Genomic DNA, 15662 nt, shown 5'->3' with positions numbered 1-15662 from the left:
CAGCTCCTGGCGTGATCCCTGCCGTGGGCTGCGATGGGCTCCTCAGCACGGCAAGTCGCTGCCTGGCTCGGTGAGCTAGTTCGCTATTTATTTGGCCTGAGCATTGCTATTGCTGCAACTTCAAACAGGAGGGAAAATGGTCGGTGTAATTCATTACAGGTTAGCTGCTGTGTCTGCAGAAAGCCGGGGCAGGGTGGACTTGGGCTTGTTTTGGTGCTTTTACTGCGGCTCGGAACTGAAGGAGGGATGGAGGGAGGCGACGGCTGCCCCGAAGCAGCGTGTGCCCAGGTGGCGATGCCCCGGCCTCAGTGTGCTCTCCCAAGGGGTGCCCAGCCCCTGCACATGGTGCTCTGCTCCCACCCAGGGCAGCACATTGGAGCCACGCTTGGGCACGTGTCCTGGCCCCACTGCGGGCACTACTGCCCGTCCTCCCCTCCCCGAGAACTGATGGGCAAGTGATGCTAAATTAGCTGGGAGGCTCATTTTAACCCACCACTCACTTTACTCGTGCTCAGAGCCATGGTGGGAGCAGGGCTGGCGGGAAGGTGCAGGTGGGTCCGGCCGGGGGTCCCTCCTGCCCACACGGGCTCCTCTGGAGCACCCGGGTGCTGCCAGTTCTGACTCCTGGTCTTGTTCCTCACAGGAGTGGGAACGTGTTTACCCAAACAAACCCACCGTGGCTTTTGTCGAAAAGCAAGAGCATTTCTAGGGAGATCAGAATTTCCTTTTCCAAAAGCCAGTTCCCATTAAGGAAAACATGTTTTGACCAAAAACTGACGCCCAGTTCTCTTCTCTGTGGTCTAGCCGAGAGCAGAAGATAAAGTCGCGGTGGTGCGAGGCGGGTGCCTTACTGGGCTCTGGTCCTCCCCAGCAGCAGCCGTGCCGACCAGAGTCCCCCGGTGCAGGGGGGACGAGGGGCTGCCCCCAGCCAGCATCACCCCAAAGCCAGCCCGGCTGCCAGCACGGGCATCACGCGGTAGCTGGCGGGGATGCTCCTGGCACCCGGTGTGTTCCTCCTCTCCCATCACCTGGAGGAAGGTCCTGGTCCTGTCCCCACTCCCCTCCTTGCCTCCGGTCTCAGCCGAGCACCCGTGGGCCGGTGGCCGTGCTCTCCCTCCCCTCTGCTGCCCACCAAACCGAGGAAGTCGCAACCGCAGAGCTCTTGAAAGCATTTTTTTGGTGGAGACCACCGGTACTGAGAGATTAAAATTGCTGTTGTTTCTTCCATTACTCAGCTTTCCTGAATTATGGGGTGTAATACTCGGGGAGTGGGAATAATTAGGGGAGAACAATGGCAGGCTTGAAGGCTTAAATACGCCTGTGTGGTACTCCCAGCCAGTCCAGCCTGCTGTCACATTTCTCTAGGCCTCCATTTTCCACAGCCCGTGCCAAGCCCTTTCCACTACGGGTACCCGCTCCTCGGCTTCCTCATTCCTCGGGCTCCGCTCCCCGGCCCGGCTGCCCCGGTTAACGCTCTGCTCCCCGGCTCCTGGCCAGCCGGCACCCGCGGCACGGCTCCCTGCGCCCTGCCCGGCCGGGATGCTGGAGCCTGGGGGATGCAGGAGATGATGGAGCCTGGGGGGTGCAGAGCCCAGGGCAGCCCCCATCGCCTCTTTGCTCCCTCCAGGCTCCTCCGCACCGGGCAGGCAGAGGTCCCACCGGGTCGTGTCGGTGCTCCGTGCTCGAGGAAGCCGCTGGGTTTTTCCCCTCCGCGGGGGACGCCCCTCCGGCTCCTCAGTGGCATCTTGCTCAAGCGCCTTCCCAGCAATGGCTCACCGCTGCGGGGCCTGGGGAGCAATAACGGCCGTGGCCGGGAAGCTTGGGCAAGAGGCCGCGATGCTGGCACCGGGGCAGATGCTGGCTCCAGCCGGGGCACGGGGGTGGCTTTGGGGAGCCCCCTGCCCGGCAGTGGGACAGGGATGTGGAGCCACAGCCTGGGGCAGAGCCGGCAACTTCTCTCTGAGCTCTTGGATGTCAGCACTAGCACTAATTAAAACAAAATCAGTATTTTTTTGCTGGAAAAAGAGACATTGTTCTGGTGAGCACTTTCCCCGAGTGAGCTCCCATGGCTCTGCTGCCTGCATGTGACAGGCAGGGAGAAGCCAACGGGATCCCAGGACCGAGATGAAAGTCTGGGGCTTTGCTTCCTTCAGGGAGGGGATTGGTTTAAATTTTCAAATCATTATGCTCCTCTCTCTATTAATTTAACCGCTTGGAAGCCTTGACCACAGCCCATTCCTGGCCATCCAGGCATCTCGTTCGGTCCTGCTCATGGCGAGCCGCTCGCCATGGTGGGGAGGAGGTGGGATGGGCTGTGTCCTGGGGGGGTCCGGCGTGGCCCCCGGTTGGCCGTCTGTGCTGCTGCGGTGCTGGCAGTGGCAGGGCTGGTGTGGGGGCAGGTGCCAAGTTCTTTAAAAACAACCCCCAAAACCCAGCAGTGCTGGGCTCCGCAGGGCTCAGGAAGGGTCACCTGCAGGCAGTGGGACTCGAGGGGGGGTGAGAAGCTGAGCACGCACCTACGTGATGTGCTGACCCCGTGCCAGCAGTTGAGCAACCTTTAGCATCCCACAGCTTGGAGCCAGGGCTGCCGGGGGCTTCAGCAAACCCTGCAAGGGGAGACGGCGGCCGTGCCGGGCAGCATCCATGCCGGAGGGCTGGGGAGGCAGGAGGGAAGCGGGTCCCCAGGGCTGCCCCTCGCAGCCCGTCCTTAGGAGCAGCCAAGGGGACACCCCAAGTGTGTCCTCAGAGCTGTGCCACTACCCGCCCCCAGCTGCTGCCCAGATGCGCAGGACCGGGAGGTGGCTCCCGGGGCCAGCCGGCACCCCGGCACACGCCGGCAGGGCCTGGGCTCGTAGCTCCTCTGCCGGAGCCGGCTGGTCGCTGGATGAACAGACGGACTAGTGACCACCGGGAAAGGAGGAGCCGGCAACTGAGCCGCTCTCCCCAGGCACTGCTGCAGGGCGGGACGCCGCGGGTTTGAACTGCTGGAGGAAAGACTTCATGTAGAAAGTAGCAGCTTTTGGGGGCAGCTGAGCAGGGGCTGGGCTGCCTGGGGCGAGGAGCAAGGCTCCATCACCGGGTTCGTAAGCCCGGGTCAGCCCCAAGCGCAGCGGGGATGGGCTGAGAGCAGCTCCTGCCCCGGGACGGGTTAGACGCCCTTCGAAAACCCGGCTTGCTGTGGCTTTGGGAAATTCAGCAGCTCTCTTCCTTGGAAGCCACAATTAAAACTATTTTAAAAGAAAACAAACATTTCTCAACAAAATGCCTGTCTGTTCCTGGCCTGCGGCTGAAGGTCTCGTCACGGGCCAAGGCTGCTCAACACCAGCAGTTTCCCGAGCCGCCTCCAGGCAAATCCACCCAAGCTGGACTCTCGGAGTTTCGGCTGTGTTTGGTAATCGGCCCTTGGAAATTTTGCTCCTTTTGCAGAAAGGCTGGGCTGGTGCTCCCCTGCTCTCCCCAGGATCTTCGTTTCCGGGGTGGCAGCGAGCTTACGGCTTCAGTGTTTATTGTGCAAAACGGCTGCATGGGCCGTACCCCATCCTGCAGGCATTCCTGCACCATTGCGGATGGAGCCCGGCCCCGCAGGGCGCTGTGTCCCCGTCCCGCGTCCTGTGCCGCCGGGCAGCGGAGGACAGCTTCTGGCGGGGAACGGTGCTGCTGCTGGCAGGACAATAGCGGCTGTGGTTTTAATTATTGGGGTTTAGTTGTGTGGAGCGGAACGAGAAACCGAGAGCAGTGAAACCGCAGGGAGAAAGGCGGAAAGGACGGTCCTTGGCCGGCTGCCTGATGGGAGGCGTGGTGGGGGTGGCCGGACCGTCCCGCGGCTGGGAGAGCACCGGCGTCCTCGCGGGGTCGTGGCGCGGCGGCAGGAACGATGGCGCAGCTCGGCTGATGTCGATCTGTTCTCCTGCGACTGTCGCGCCGTCGCCCGGGGCCGTCCCTTCCCACCACAGCTTGGCACGAGTTGCTGCTGCCTAAACTGCTGCGTATGGAAACAAAGCACCGCGTGGTGACTCGGGAGCACGGACCCAGACCCGGGGAAGGGGGACCCTGAGACGAACCGGATCCCTGCCCCGGACGCCCTCATCCCTGCACGTGCTGCCGGTGCCAGTCTGTGCCTGGGAGCAGGGATGTTTCTCACTGCATTTCCGTTCTCCCAGCACTTTAACAGATGCCTCCACTGCAGTGTTGACTTTCAAAGGGCTGGACCAGCTCCGCAGCCGGGCAGAGCGTGGGAGGAGGGTGTCTGTCCCGCTTAGGAAACACAAAACAATAAAAGAGGAACAATGGAGCCTCCTTCCCTTCACGCAAAATACCAAACGCCACCAAACTGTGGCAGAGCTCCGAGCAGTGCTGCTGGGGCGGCTCTCGTGTCCCCTGGCCGGAGGTGGGGAGCTGCAGATACATCCTGCTCCTCCTCCGCGGCCCCAGCAAGGGATGCTGCAGGAGGACGGGTGCCAAGGAGCATCGCCAAAGGGCTGCCCTGACCCGATGCTCCTGCTGGTGGGCATTCCCAGCTTTGGAAACCGTGTTTGGGCCAGGGCAGTGGTTTTGCAGCATGCATGTGCCTTGGGGAAGGGTTTTGCAAGCTGTCCGGGTCGGCACAGGGACCCAGGAAGGTTTATAAAAGCATCCACGTACCCAAACTTGTCAGGCTGTTATCAGGCAGAGAATGCGTTCAGGTGGTGCCAAGCGTGGGGAGAGGCTCAGCTGGGTTGGCCTGGGTTGGGGATGGATCCATGCCCCAGCCAGAACCCGCACCCCGAGTGCCCTCTCGACTGGCCCCGGTGCTGCCAGCGGCCAACGGTTTTTCAATGAACGGCTGCAGCGGGTGCTGGGGGACGCGGGGCTGGAGCACCCCGAGGGGCTGGAGCACCCGAGGGGCTGGGGCTGAGCACCCCGGGCATGCGGGGCTCGAGGGGGCCATTTGTTGAGCTGTGAGCGGATGGTGCCAGCCCGTCCCCGCCAGCGCTGCCTGTACCTCGGCTGCTCAGGGCCGCCGTCCCCGGCGCACCAGCCCTCGCGGGTGAAACATCCTTCTCATGGCCCCAGCCAGCGCCCGGCACCCCGGCCAAGCACATCTGGCTGAAAGCTGTGGGAGCTGCCCTGGCAATGAGGACACCAGTCCGGAAACGCTTCCCTCCCGGAGAGATTCCCCCGTCCCATCCAGGCTCCTCTCCCGGCATCGTCCCTGTCCCGTCAGCGGGTGCTGGGCCGTGGGCTCTGCAAAGGGACGGTGCCCAGGGCTGCCGCCCGCCTCTGGTTTAGGTGGCAGGAGCGGGGCTGGGAGCTCTGCTTCCCGCCAGCGAGGGGAGAAGGGACCGCCCGGCTCCAGGCCGGCGTGAGGGTGGGATGAGAGTGCTGTCGGCACGAGGCGGTGCGGAGGGTGGCTGGGCTCGCCGCCAGCTCCGCTGCCCCGTGCCATGCGGTCAGAGCAGGGCAGCAGCACACAGCCCTCGCTGGCTGCCTGCAGCAAAGCAGGCAACAAACCCCAGGCGAGCTGGGAGCAGCAGCCAGGTTGTCCCCGCGCTGGGGAGGTGAACTGGTTTAAACCCTCAAGGTAAGTCACACACGGGACTTCAGCTCCCGCCAGTGCGCACTGTCAGGACACCAGCCAAAGTCCCACTTGCCCGCGGGAGGAAACGGTGCTGGAGGAGGGAGAGGGCTGGAAAAGCTCCTTCCACCCTCCTTGGGTACCGCTGCAACTAAAGCTCCTGCTCCCATCGCTCTGGGAGCCTGGGATGGGGTTGGGACACAGCACCGTGGCTGGGACTGGGGTCTGGGCGATGCAGAGTCCTGCTGCTGCCATCACGGGGTGGCCAGGCTGGCCACGTGCCCAGCATGGGCAGGCAGGGGCCGGGCACAGCGGGGGGCTCGCCCCCTGCACCCCCGTCCGCCGAGGTCCTGCAGCATCGCTCTCCGGCAGCGCTCCTGCCCTGTGTCCCGCGTCCCCCTCTCGACTTGTTGCTATTGTCATCTCTAATATCACGCAGAGATATGAAAGGCTGAAAGTTGCCTCTTTTCCTGCCAGGTTAAATCGTTCACCAGGAATGTCTATTACTCCCACAAGTCAACTTTCCCCTTTGCGGTATGTGTCCAGGGGTCAGGCCTGGCACTACATGAAAGTGAAGGGTATTCAATAACCTAGAGCCGTGGAAAGGCTTTAGTCCAACTCCAACCATGTTCAGGGTTTTATTGATGCAGCATGCCTTTCCCCATTTGTTTCCTATAAACAGCACATGGTAATATTTAGTAGGTTTCAAACAGAGCTTTTTGCATATTCTCCCTTGTCTACAATGAGCTACTCGGTAGTAGACAGTTTTAATTTACTTAATGCAATTTTTGCTTTTTGTTCTTCCAGAGGGTCTGGGCTGGTTTTGACCCAGTCGCCCCAGCAAATTACTGCACAACTCCGTAATTCCCGGGGGGCCGGCAGTGGGAGCCCGGGACCCACTCCCCGCAGGGCCGAGTGCATTCCCTTGCTTGCCGAAGGAGGGAAAAGGACCCGGCACAAGCTCGCCGTTGCAAAATAACCCCCTTTTAGCTGTGATGTCAGCAAGGACTCGGGGCCTCCCTCTCTCCGGACCCCCAGGGACAGAGTCCCCGGGGAAGCCGCTGCTCAGAGGTTGTTTTAGGAGCCGGGTGCGTCGGGGCTGTTTGGGGCCATTCTGGCTGGCGAGGCTTGGCTCTTGCCGCCGGCCAGGCAGGCGACACGTGATGCTCGCCAGCTCCAGCCAAAGAGAAAAGCCGCTTTACTGCAAAAGCTGCCGCTTCCCCGTCCTCAGGGCTGCCAGCGGCTGGGGTGCAGCTCCGGGTGCTCAGTGCCCGGGGCCGAGAGAGGCTGCAGGGTGCCCCCCCGGTGCAGGGGGGGTACCCACCGGCACGCCACAGGCTCCTGGGGAGCGTTTATACAAGCAAGGGAGGCGCGACTTCCCGCTCCTGGAGAGCCAGCAGTTGCCATTCCTCGCCCGCACGCGCCTGGCCCCAGCACCACGTGGCCCACAGCAGCCAGGGAGCAGCCCCTGCACCGAGCTGGCACGGGGGGCACAGATGCCTCCCGAGGTGATTTTTTGCCGCTACGAATGACCCAAATAGCGTGTCTTAGCTCTCTCTGCAGCAGACTGCCTTGGGCTGGCGGTAGAGAGTCCCTGCTAATGTACACGCGGGGAATGTATTCACGGGGCAGAAGAAGGCCAGTCCTCAAACAAGCAAACACTGTCTGGTTTCCCAGCGCTGCCCATCAGCCCCCGAGTCCCACCCCCGGCCACAATCCCTCCGTGCGCTGAATACTGGGCAGGTTTCCTTCAGGCAGCAGCCTTCACATGCGCCGGCAGCCAGACATTCTTGGTGCCGCGCTGCCGTCACCCTGCCAGCCCTGCTCAGCCGCTGCTCCACACCAGCACCCGCTGCACCCAAAAAAAAAAGCAAGAGGAAACCAAAGACTTGACACCGGGATTCTTTTAATGCAATTGCTTTTAAAATGCAGCCTTAAAATGACTTGTAATGGTCAACGATGAGAAACGACAGATCTCTTTCACCTCTGCAACATGACCGTGCAGCACCTCTGCCTCCAAAACCCACCACCCACGGCTGTGCCTCAGTGTCGTTCTCCGGCTGCTTTTACAGCGACTCACTGCCACTTCGCAGGACACACATCACACGGGCCATCCAAACCTTCCCACCAAAGGGACTCATTCGGACAAAAAAAGGGAAAGGGAGAGCTGTCCAGATGAACAACGTTCACCCAGGGAACCTAAACGAACAGCAGCACAAGTGGCAGCTTTCTCTCTCACCTTACACTCAGGCATAAACCTACAAAGGTATTTGAGCTGCCAGCTCCTCTGGAAATGAGTAAGAGCTACGACTTTAAGCTCCTAATTCTCTCTGTGGATCTGTGCCTTCATGCTATGTAAAGTGATTTGAGAACTGAACGTCTGACTGCATTTTCTGGCTGAAACAGAGGAAGTTGATTTTCCATTATCTTGCTTTTTGAGATATAACACTACTTTGTGTATTTATTTTACAGAACAGCAGGTGCTACAGACTGCTGAAGCTTGCCAATTTAAGTGACACGGGAAATTCTGTTGTAGCCTAAACATCTGTGAGAATATACCCAGCACCACCTCCACACTGCGCAGTGTTTATACACCGTAACGGGAGAACAGACTCCACTTGCTGAAATGCATTTAACACCTCCCAGTCGTTAGTCTGAGTTTTCTTTTTCGTTCCGTGGACTTGCCATGTGGCCCCTGGGCTGTACACACTGTAGAACACTGATGGCATTTTAGCCACTCTTCCCTCTTCTTCACTTAAAGTATTCACTGCTGCTCCGTTGCAATTTAATGGTCCTCCCCTTCCAAGAGGGGAGTCATGAGGCTGCTGGGGAAGAGAAACCACAGAAAGGCCCAGGCCACAGGGACCTCCCGAATCTGCTGGTGATGCGTGATGCCACTGCTCTCTGACAAAAGGAGCCTCCCTGACCGGTGCCAGCACTCAACCGGCTCTTCCAAATCCCTCCTTTCTATCAAGCTTGCATTTTACTAGTAACTTCAGAATCAAATGCAGGAAACCAGTTTGGCCTACAGAAATACTATGTACTTACATCCGAATGAATTTTAAACACCTCTTTTTAAGGACAGCATTTAACAATAAATCAGTGGGCTCTCATAGCTTGGTCTCCAGTTCTGGTAATAAAGCACAGATTCAAATTTCAACAGACTGGAGCTCTTCTAGAGTTTGAGCAGTAGTTCTCGCACAACGAAATGTCACAATTAGAAACTGAGCGTAGAAAGAGTCCCCAGGGGAATACGAAAAAGCCATCACCTTATGAAAAATCTTCAGAATGAACCTGTGAGATAAACAGCAACCAGACAATCGTCTTCTACGAAGATGGAAGTAACAGTAGAAGAATATAATAACATCTTAAATAGTCAGTGAGTCAGTCTGAATGTACAGGGGCACTAGATCCCTACAGATCTGTGACGAAAGCTAATGGCCAAAACCAGCTGGTCCCCTCCAGTCCCTAAGGGAGACTGGCTTGCGACTCACTCTTCACCAGCTGGAAGATTGTCTTCAATCCGCCTGATGAACTTCATTCTTATTTCTGTGACGCTGTCACCCTTCAGTGTGTCCTGGACAAATTTTACATCTACGGCCATCTGAACCTAGGTGATGGAAGAGAAAAAGAAGAGCTGTTATCTCCCTTAAAATAGCAGCTTCTCTAGGAACTGTCTGATCATGAAGCACCAGCTTAAGGACTCTGAGGGCGTGACATGCAACGCCAAGCTCTAGGGAAGCACCCGTTATTTTTCAAGATCACATCCTCCTTGCACATTGTGGCCTACATGGTGGACAGCGGGCACCTTACCTCAGCAAACGTCCCTCCTACAGTGTAACCGGGACTCCCTGCAGAGATCAGAGCCCAATTAACCCTACCACTCAGGGCTACACGTCCTGCTGCTCCACGTATGTTCCTCAAAAATTTCAGCTAAGCAAGATAATCAAGCCTAAATACAGATTCCTAAATTTAAGACACAGCTGTTCTCTTGTTCCAGCCAATTCCCAGCTAGGGCTCATAGCAGTTACAAAGTGGGGATTTTGAAGCTTCATAAAAATTCAAGGAGACACTAGCGCTTGTACTTGGGTCATAAGATGAAAGGACTTGGTCAGTACCTCTGGGGCTCACAGCTGCCATACACAATGTAGCCCTGCTCTTCTCCTGGGAATGAATTTCAAGTCCAAAGCAAACACAGAAGTCACAAACACAGACTAGACACTAAAGTATCTGTTGAATCCTTGGCTGTTCATATACCTATCTCACTGGAAGAGAGACGTTGGCTCACCATTTCCAGGGCACCTCGCAGCACCCCACACAACAGGTTGGAATAGATGAGAGATGAGTGGTTGTCAGGGAGCTCAACGAAGTCCACCAAAGGGTTATTTTCCAAGATCAGGGAGAACTCATCGCCTCCAGGACTCCAGTTGGTGATGCTCGGAGTGATGCCCAGGTACATTTTAAATGCTATCTGTTATGTCAGAGTATGAACAAGAACGTATCCCATGAAGCAACAGCACAGCTTTGATCTTTGCCAAATTACTAAAGGGTTTTGAAAACACCGCGCCTTTCTCCCAATTCCCACCAGTCAGTGGTAGTCAGGGATCTAATTCTCTCTTCTTCCTCCCCAAAATCTCAGTCAAACTCTCAGAACAGTCCTGTGAGTAGCAAATTCTCTATCCTCACATGCAAAACCATGACAAAACCTGACAAAGCTGTGCTTTGACAATTACCTTTGCAATAACATCTGCAGTTTCACGGAAATCATGGCATCTTCCGACATTGGACCGGGCCAGAAAGTCTTCTATTAGCCGAACACCTATGTTGTAACCCCTGTGAATGCACCAAAGAGCAACAGCTACAGAGTGGGAAGAGCGTAGCTTTAGAAAGACAGCCAACGTTTATAAAAGAAGATAGTGGAGGAAAAAAAATTAAATCTGAGAAATATTGGTATTAAATAAAATTCAGTCTGCCAGGCTTTTATTCTTAGTGCAGCACACAGACGTGCCATGCTGTGAACCCGAGCTCCTACAAGGCTCCACTGCAGCAGATCCACTTACATTTTGTCAAGCTGCTTATTGACGTCCTCGTCATTCTCGTAGTCCTTGCACAGCTGGGTGACCAGAGCGCCGTACGTCAGCGTGAAGAGCTCCGAGTTCTAGACAGAGGCAAAAGGGATTTAGCACAAGCCAAAGAGAAAACCAACGGAGCGCTGCTGCATCTGTGTCCCACGCTGCTTCCATTGGCCCGGAAAGGGGGAACAGAAACCTGCTGTCTCAAAGGAATTTGCTGCTTAATAAGGAGAGATCCCAGTTCATATTTTGGCAAGGCAACTTCAGTCTCCTTGGAAAGAGAAATCCTCTTTGACTAGGAATGACTGAGCACTTTTTTTCTCTCCCTTTCTGCACACACACAGCGCTTCCCATCAACGTGTCCCGAATCTGACCTGAGGAGGCAAGCCAGGAGGCTGCTCGCACTCTTCTGCAGCCATTCTTAGCAACTCTCGCCAGCTGCCAATTAGCACCTCCCTCTGCTTTAGCGAGCGCCTCCCCAGATAACTGGAATGACACCTCCAGGTCATTTCGTGTGCTACTGGCCACCTCCTGGATGGCTAAACGTGCAGTTGCCAGGGTCCTGAATTTATTTCAACCACTGACCCAGAGGTGAAAACTGGCTCAAACTGCCGTTTGTTATCTGTGTTTCATGAACGGGCGACACTCGTTAGGCTCCATTTCTGGTCCTTTCAACAGGACAAAAAATGCTCATTCATTCACAGATCTATTACATTCTGCTACCAAGAAAAAAAATACTCATCTGGTCCCTAGAAAGTTATCTAGGCGCACAATTTGCTTCATACATTAAAATCAACTCCTCAGACCCAGAAGAGGGACAGCAAGGACAATTTCAGGTCAGCTCAGCAGATCTGTGTTGTGCACATCCGCTTTCTGTGCCCGGCTAGGATCAAAGTTACTTGGGCTTTCTTTGCACAGTTGCCAGATTTGCAGAAAACACCAAGGGAGGAGGTCTCCTCTCCCAGCCACCACCGTCACCGATCCTCAACCAGAAGCAATTATATCAAAGTGCATTTTCTTGGGAGCCATTAAGCCGGACCAGTGATTATACGGTCATTAAAGGCTGCAAAACAAAAAGCTACAATAGGCTTTAGCTTTTCACAGAACCTGAAGAAAGTGGTTTTAGGAACAAATAAACCATCATAATTTATTTCTGCTTTCAGTTTTAGCATTCAGAAACATCACAGAGAGTCTAATCTCAGATTAAAAGCCTATCACCTACCATGAGATGCATAGATGCAGAAGGTGAAATGAATGGCAAATACCAATACTACAGAATGAAAGCAGCAGGCAGGCAGAAAGGAAGGGAAAAGAGACAACATCAGAGTTAAGTGACAACACTGATCGCACTTCATTCTGAACAAGTTCACACAAAGCCAAGACAAACACAAGGAGGAATCACTCCCAACGGCAACATTCAACAAATAGAAATTGGATTTGTTAGAAGACAGAGGAAATTCCACCTTGTCATTGTAAATCAGGAGGTCAACAGCCATTAGCTACCAAAAGGCTTTAAGGATGTGAAAAGAACCAGCCAGGCTCCTTGGTACTTTTGCCCAATTTTACATTCTTTGGGTTTTTTAGTTACAATTCTGCTTTCACCTTGGAAAGATATCGTGCAAGTTCGTATCACTCAAGAGCGAAGACAAGGCGGAAGTCTCAACTGGCAGAGTCAGACATTTGGCAGAGAATTTAACAAACATGCAAAAAAGGTTATGCTGTTTTTAAGGATTTCAGTAATTTTAGTAAAGACAGGGCTTGGCAGCTGGAGAGAATAGGGGGTGAATGGATGGAGGAAATCCAGCTGTTACCAGTCCAAGATGCTGCAATTTACTGTGTCAAGCCATGAAGCCGTCACCTACTGTTATAGCCCCAAAGTGTGCAAACCCAGTGCTGGTCATAGTTACCACCTGCAACGCTGCTATTCAGGTAACTTTAAAGTGTTATATCAAGGCAAACTTCTAAATTCATATTTGTAAATAAACTCTTCATTTTCAGTCCATCTAATGGAATTAAAGTGCCTAATACTTTTTCAATTATTTATATTTTTTCGTATTGCAGACTACTGTATAGTCTCAACACTACATAACTGTTTTGTGGTTACAAAAATGTCAGAACCCTAATGAAGTAACACCAATTCCTTGAATAAAAATCATTGTATTTAAGGAGTTGAATCCCTAGAAGAGAACCCCTCGTGGTGCGGAGGGGGCAGGCGCGGGCAGCTGCCTGGCCTCTGCTGAGCCTGAACCAGCCCGTCAACATGGCCAAAGAGGGAGAAAAAACAGGTTTTATTTTTATTACTTGCTTTCAAATACTGACATTGCATCAAAAATGAATTAATTCGATCTGGTTTGACCCAGAATTGGACCTCAGCTCTGTAGATTTGTTCTCCATCTCCTTCGCCCCTCGGTCCAGCTGGACTGATAACACGGAATCGGGTTAGAGAGAAGAAAAGAGAGACGCGAGAAAAGCGCTTGCGTTCTGCCTGTAAAGCTCCCACAACCAGAAGCGTCCCGTTCCTCCCTCATCTCTGATCCCCACACACGGCATCGGCTGTCTGGCCCCGCAGCACCGGGCACTCCCTGCCCGGCGGTGGGAGCTCCCGTTAGGAACCGCTGCGGGTACCGGAGACGTTAGGCCGAGCCCGTTCAAGGGCTGTGGCGGGCTCCGAAGCTCCCGCGGTGCGGGTCGCGCAGCGCCCTCCGCTCCGCACCGCTGGCGAGCGCCTCGGGGGCGGGCGGTGCTGGCGGAGGAAGGGGGCAGCCGGGGCCCGCCCTGCAGCCGCCCGCCCGCCCGCAGGTGGCGGCCTGGAGAGGGGCGGGCGGTGCTGGCGGAGGGGCCGGGCCCGCCGAGCCCACCCCGCCAACCGAGGTGGGCAGCGCGGCCCAGCGGCGGGCGCGCAGAGCCGGGTCCTGCCGCGGGCCGCGACCTGACGGCCGGGCCGGGCCGGGCCTCCGCCTCCTCCGGCACCCCCCGCCCCGGGCCCGCGCCCTGCGATCGCCGCCGGCGGGGCGCCCCGCGGCCGACCCGCCCCGGGCCCGCCAGGCCTGCCCCCCGCGGGCGGGCGCCGCAGGGTCCCGCCGGGGCCCGCCCGGCCCCGCAGGCGCCGCGGCCCCGCCGTTACCATTTTCTTGCTCTCGGTGCCGCGGCCGGCCTGGCGCGACATCCTGCCCGGCCCGCTGCGTCCCCGGCCCGGCCGCCTCCCGCACCGCACCGCACCGCGCCGCGCCGCGGGGCACGACGGGACTCGCAGTCCCCGCCGCGCCGCCGGCCCGGCCACGCCCGCGCCGCCGAACTACGCTCCCCAGAGTGCAACGCGGCCGCCCTCTGCGCATGCGCGCTGTCATGGCGGTGGAGGCGGAGCTACCCGTCCCGACGTGCCCTGCTCCACGTGACGGAGAGGCGCCTACAAATGCCGGCGTGCGGGGAGGGTCACCTGACCGCCGCTCCCGGCGGGCGCGGGGGTGGGTGCGCGCCGCCAGGGGGCGCCTCCGCCCGCCGGGCCGGTCCCTGCGCCGCCCCCGGGCCCCCCGCCGCCCCCGGGCCCCGTGAGCGTTTCCCCCGGCCCTCGCTCCCCTGCGTGTCTGCCGGGAGCGGGTGACCCCTGCCCGGCCGGGGGTGGGCGGTGACTGCTCCCTGCGGCCGGTCCCAGGTGAATGGCGGTGCGGGGTTTTGCTGGATGAATAACTCCTCGCAAAGGGCCGTCGTCAAAGCAAGGGCCTGTCCGGGGGAAAGGCTCCCTTCCCCGGCGGCCGGTCCTGCTTTCGCTGTCGTCCTGCGCTGCCCCCTCCCTGCCCGGCCCCGGTGTCTTGGCGGAAACTGGTTGCTGGGGCGAGGGCAGCCGGCGGCGCCCGGGGCGGACGGAGCGAGCCCTGGGCTGGCGGGGCAGGGCAGCTCGGAGCCTCGGGCTGCAGCTCGGTGCGGGGTTTCCACCCCTCACGCGTGAGAAACAAATACGGCAGAGGAAAGGGTGTCGCAGAACTCAGCCTGGCTTGGGGCTCCGTGCAGCTGCAGCAAATATTCACTGGAACAGCCGCGCTCCCCCTGACCCTCCCCAGCCAGTGCAGCCGCCCAAGCACCGGCCTCTGCTCCCAGATGGATGCTGCCTGGCGGTTATTTATTTATTTGGGTATGTCTCTGTTCTAGACATGTCGCTGAGCTAGTGCTGATTTGCGCTGACCCGTGCTCAAGTGCGGCTTGAGCCGGGGTGGTGTGATGGAGGCTGCCTGCCGGGTGGGAGGATGTGCTCTGGGCGCAGAGGGAGCTGTTAGTGGGACCCCCCCACGGCTGCTCAGGAATCCAGCAGCTGGGTGATCGCTCGCTGTCACTGCCGAGCAGCAGTGCTGGGAGCGCGGGGGCCGGCCAGGCTCTCGCCGGCTGCGGCTGACCTGCTGGCATTGCCTTACATGGCTACATCCCCAGCACGGCGCAGCCTGTGCTCACTTGGCTGCTGGCAGGCTCGAGCCCCTAGGCCTGATACCAGCTCTTGGCATGGTCGATCCGGGCTGGGGAACTGCCAGTGTCGCCTCCATCCCTGGCAGGAGCGGGACACGGTGCCAGCGAGGTGGTGAGATGTCTGCGCTCCCCCATCTCCCAGCCCTAAACTGCAGGGGAGCAGCCTGCAAGCACCGGCTCCCCTCCTGCTCCCGGTCCCATCCCCAACGGCGGGCAAATGGACGTTTCATGCTCTCCTCTCACGCCCTGTGCATCTCCCAGTTGGAGAGCTACACCCAGGGGAGGGCAAAGGCGGGGGCAGCGGAGACCCCATGGCACACACGGCCGCGTTGCTGGAGGTAGGCACGCCCGCCCTGAGCCGGATGGCCACCAAGCTCACCCACGTGGAGACACAGGTCTCCATGGGCTGGGGCTGCCCAGTGCCAAGCCAAACCCCGGCTGTCACCGTGCCATTTGTCTTGTGGGAGCGGCCGTGTGCCCGGGGGCTGCCCGAGCCGCACGTGCTGCTCCGGGTCACGCAGCGCTAGCCCCGCTGGGACACGTGCCAGGTCCAGCCGCAGCCCTGCCGGCGTGCTCACACC

The 15662-nt window shown here is 57.9% G+C and overlaps 1 protein-coding gene across 4 annotated transcripts; it reads right to left on the bottom strand.

Annotated features, from left to right (window-relative positions):
• Positions 1-7443: 7443 nt before the first annotated feature.
• On the bottom strand, positions 7444-13883 carry TRAPPC3 (trafficking protein particle complex subunit 3). 4 transcript variants are annotated; one of them, XM_075173936.1, is made up of 6 exons: positions 13751-13836; positions 11412-11689; positions 10615-10712; positions 10288-10387; positions 9843-10025; positions 7444-9164 (listed from the first exon to the last, which is right to left on the bottom strand). In XM_075173936.1, coding segments are annotated over exons 3-6 (405 nt in total). In that variant the 5' UTR covers positions 10617-10712; positions 11412-11689; positions 13751-13836; the 3' UTR covers positions 7444-9044. The 4 variants fall into 4 exon arrangements, with proteins under 4 accessions (XP_075030037.1, XP_075030036.1, XP_075030035.1 ...); XM_075173935.1 differs by having other exon boundaries at positions 11412-11704; positions 13751-13830; XM_075173934.1 differs by lacking the exon at positions 11412-11689 and having other exon boundaries at positions 9812-10025; positions 13751-13883.
• Positions 13884-15662: the final 1779 nt, after the last annotated feature.

Source organism: Calonectris borealis, chromosome 25 (assembly GCF_964195595.1).
Source record: "Calonectris borealis chromosome 25, bCalBor7.hap1.2, whole genome shotgun sequence".
Taxonomy (NCBI): Eukaryota; Metazoa; Chordata; class Aves; order Procellariiformes; family Procellariidae; genus Calonectris; species Calonectris borealis.
This window is presented reverse-complemented; position numbering and strand designations above follow the sequence as displayed.